General features: G+C 38.0%; 1 protein-coding gene across 1 annotated transcript; it reads right to left on the bottom strand.

Moving 5' to 3' along the window:
• Window positions 1-780: 780 nt before the first annotated feature.
• On the bottom strand, window positions 781-1,341 carry LOC141628036 (uncharacterized). The gene has a single exon (XM_074441225.1). The coding sequence runs from the start codon at window positions 1,339-1,341 to the stop codon at window positions 781-783; it is 561 nt and encodes a 186-aa protein (XP_074297326.1).
• Between the last annotated feature and the right edge of the window lie 2,817 nt (window positions 1,342-4,158).

Below are 4,158 nucleotides of genomic sequence, written 5' to 3'. Positions count from 1 at the left end.
GAAAGTAAATAAAAAGAGTTCTTGGAGTTTTTGTTGTCTGCTGCATTTGACTTTTTTTTTAGAGTCTCTAAATAGTATAATCCACTGACAGCTTTCCCTTTGGCCTTGTCATCATGGGTAGTACAGTCCTGCACAAGGCAATAAGTGTCATAAAATTTCACATAACAATTGTTATCTTTGGCCAGTTTTTGAACAGACATCAAGTTCTGTTTAAAATCTGGCACATACATCACCCCAGCCAGTTTCAGACCATTTTCAAGTAACATATCTCCCATGTGTGTCACACGGGATATCTCCCCATTAGGAAGATTAATTTTGGGCTTCCTTGTGAGGTTCCTTACATTGTGAAGTTTAATTAGATTAGTAATCATGTGATTACTGGCACCTGAGTCAACAATCCATCCATTTTTATTAAATTTCACATTATGGCATGAGATAATACCTGCAAAGTTGCAATCTATTTCTTCATCAGTATCATACCTGATTTGAATCCACTTCTGCTCCCAGGGACATACTTCAACAGGCTCTCCAACTGTTGACTAGTGATAGCCAAGGCAGCAGCAATTTCTACATTACTTGGATCAGCCTGAGTATTGTTTGCCATTCTCTTGTGAGGCCCATTGGAGGTGTAATTGTAGTGCTAACTTGAACCAGAGGTGTTGCCAAATCTTTCAGGGTTGTTACCATATCCATTGTTGTATCCATAAGTGTGATTATTTCTTCCTCTTCCTCTGTAACTTCCTTTACCACCTCTGAAGTTGCCTTGTCATCTACCTGAACTCATACCTCCTCTCCTGGGTTTTTGATTACCTGGAGCAAACCAGCATTTTCGGAGGCGTGATTGTGATATCCGCAATGCTTGCATTCAGTCTCAAACTGCTCCCCCTTACCTAGGAGGGCAGATGCTTCCACTTCATTCTTAGAAGCAGATGTGATAGCATTACTCTGTTGTGCCTCCTCTTGCACCGTAATAGACATAGCATCATCCACCGATGGAAGTGGTGACATAAGCAGCAGGGCACTCCTTTGTGGGCCATAGGAGGTATCTAGACCATTCAAGAACTGAAAGAGTCTAGCCTCTTCTTTGTGTTTCTGCATGGTGTCTAAGAAAGCACTGATCTCTTCAGTTATGACAGTAATAATAGGATAATCATGGATATTTTCCAACTCATCCCACATTGATCTAAGCTGGATATAGTAGTCAGTCACAGAATTCCCATTCTGTTTCAATTCATAAGTGTCCTTGTTCAATTTATACTTCCTTGCACCATTGCTCACAAGGTTCCTTCCCTTCAAAAGTTTCCAGATTTCTTTGGCAGATTGAGTATACAAAATGGCCATCTTAATGGGTTCACTCACATTTTGTAATATCCACGAAAATAACCAAACTATTTGCTGCCATCCAGGCTTCGATCCTGACATTATCATGCTTAGGTTTTTCTAATGCACCAGTTACAAAACCAAGCTTCCTCTTGGTTTACAGTGCCAACTCCATCCCCCTCTTCCAAGGAATATAGTTCTCAACCCTTGTTAAGACAGGTGTTATCTTATGTGTACTACCTACATCATTTGGATTACAGTACAAAGGATCTGTAACCTCTATGACTGTTTTGGTATTTTCTGTGCTATCATGCATGATGACAGAGTTTAAAAGATGCAAAAGACTAAAACTTTAACTGATATAAAGCTTTCTAATGAAAAAGACTGCAGTTTTGATAAAAAAAAGGGAGTTACGCAAATATGCAAAAAGAGAGAGCCTGTATACAGAAACCACGAGCACAAGTGCTCATGGCTCTGATACCATGTTGAGATAAATTAATATGATCAATGATGTATGAACAAGCACATAAGAACAAGATGAATGCACAAAAGCTACTCTTAAGGCGGCTACTGAATTGTATTTATTTCTGTGTTATGTTGCAGTCCTTACATCATGTATTTATACTAGAGTGCATATTATAACCCTAGGATGATCTAGCTAACAGACAAGCCAAGCTGTGCAATGCACAGCTCACACAATGGCCAGCTAAATTAGGATTCTACCAACTTCTTTGTCTTGTAGTTTAGTCATTCTTTTTCATGAGAACATCGGCATATGACAATTTATCAGCATGGGATTTGTTTTGCATTTTGTTTTGAGCTTCCCTTTTACATAATGATGCAAAAAATCGAGCTTCTACATTGCTCACAAACCGTTACCACTTACCAGTTTAAAAGATCTTATCCCATTTGTGGAGTAAGAGCTGATGGCTAGTGTCCACCCCTTCTTCAATGACCTTTATCGCGCTGTTATCCAGATACAGAGGTATGGTTTTCGCTAGGAAAGAAGAGGTTGTTGGAGCTGACTCTGAGGGCTTTATGACAACCACATTTCCGGCAGCTATTGTAACACCCCGTATTGTATTAAGTGAGATAAATTATTTTAAATTCTATTTTTAGATTTAATACGTCATATAACGATATATATAATGTTTTAATTTCATGATACGTTAATTTTATTCTCAGCTAATTAATTAATTTCATCACAATTCGATACGTTAATTTTAATAATTGTTAATAATTTATGTTCCTTTTACTAGTCAGTTATGAAAGTCGAGCTAAGTGGGCTCAAGACGGATTTGAGAAGAATCGTCTAATTAGCTATTTTGAGTTTGTTCCAGTAAATTAGCAAATTTCGTTAAATTCCGTTAATTTAGTAAAAATCACTAAGAATTCCGATTCGAGCCGATTTCGTATTATTTCTGTTAAATTCCGCTAATTGAGTTTATTTTTATATTCACTCAGTAAATTTATTAATTATTGATTCTGTTTTATTCCTTAGACTTTTACTTAAATTGGTTTAATTTAACTCGAGACGGATTTAGAAACTAGCGAAATTACTTAACGATGAAGAAATGTAAGTATAATATATAGCAGGCAAGCAAGCTCGTCACTCATTCTTTCATTCTTTCACGTCTGTTTCTCTTCTTCGTCCTTCTCGGTTGTTCTTTCTTTTTCACGTTTTCAATTTTTGTCCCAAACATTAATTCCATCCCTCCGTTTCTCATCCGTTTCAACTATTTTTGTTCCATAGCGCTCCTCTCGTCGTTCTCGTCATTCAGTTGTAAGTAAATTTCAGTTTAGTCATGGATGTTTACAAACCCATTTTATACTTTCAGTTTTATTTATTGTAAGACGGTTGTAGGGGCTGAGATAAACGGTCTGGTACAAGACTTTTACGTCATGGAAGACTAGTTAGCTCGGAAAAAGGTAACGATGATAGGTTACTCAATATTACTTGTAAAATATGTGTATTTTGAATGCTGGTTAGTTTGTTGTATAGTTGAGACGGTGTATACTGATATATATGGATCATTTTGGATGCTAATTAGCATGTTGTATAGTTAAGACGGTGTATACATTAATGTGGAGATGATTGAGACGGTGTATACTGTACCGTAGGGATCATTTGGAATGCTAGTTAGTGTGCGATATATTTAAGACGGTGTATACTGACATCTAGAGATAGTTTTGGATGCATTTACTTATTAATTTTGGTGAAGGGGAGTGATATATTGTTGTGTGGACTTGCCTTTCTCTATATTTGTATTTTGTTGCAGGTGAGACGGTAAGCATTATAGGTTGTATATGTACTTTAATAATGTTGGAACAGGTACGGAATGCAAAATGGATTGTTCGGCCAATACGGGGAGATATTTTTATATTTATGCTTGTTGTTCCCATTCCTGTATTATGTACATGTTTCCGCCTTGGGATTGTATGATTAATCCATGTTTGTTATGGAAGTAAATTGGGTCTTTGTGTGTCGTTCTAGTGCTAATCAACCCATTTGTTTTGATCTCGGTACGGTTATGTGCTGAGTGCTGGGTACAAGGTTACTCGACCCTGGTACGGTTAGGTGCCAGGTATTGGGTCTTATCACGATCGTCTCGTATTCGGACCTTGGTACGGTTATGTGCTGGGTACTGGGTACGAGGTTACTTGACCCTTGTACGGTTAGGTGCCAGGCATCGGGTCTTGGGTTTGCGAGTTGTATCACAATCGTCGAATCGGGTATCTGTTCTGATCTCGAGAGTCGGTGGCAAACCTCCAGGGGTTCAATATCGGCTTAAGCTAAGGACGTATATGATCGTGGCCTTACCGGGAGATCATGGTTGT

The sequence above is a fragment of the Silene latifolia genome, chromosome Y (genome assembly GCF_048544455.1).
Source record: "Silene latifolia isolate original U9 population chromosome Y, ASM4854445v1, whole genome shotgun sequence".
Lineage (NCBI taxonomy): Eukaryota > Viridiplantae > Streptophyta > Magnoliopsida > Caryophyllales > Caryophyllaceae > Silene > Silene latifolia.
The sequence above is the reverse complement of the archived record's forward strand: the minus strand, read 5'-3'. Positions and strand labels throughout refer to the sequence as shown.

Coding starts and splice junctions, on each gene's coding strand:
- LOC141628036 (XM_074441225.1), bottom strand. CDS start 1,341: ATGGCCATTTTGTATACTCAATCTGCCAAAGAAATCTGGAAACTTTTG.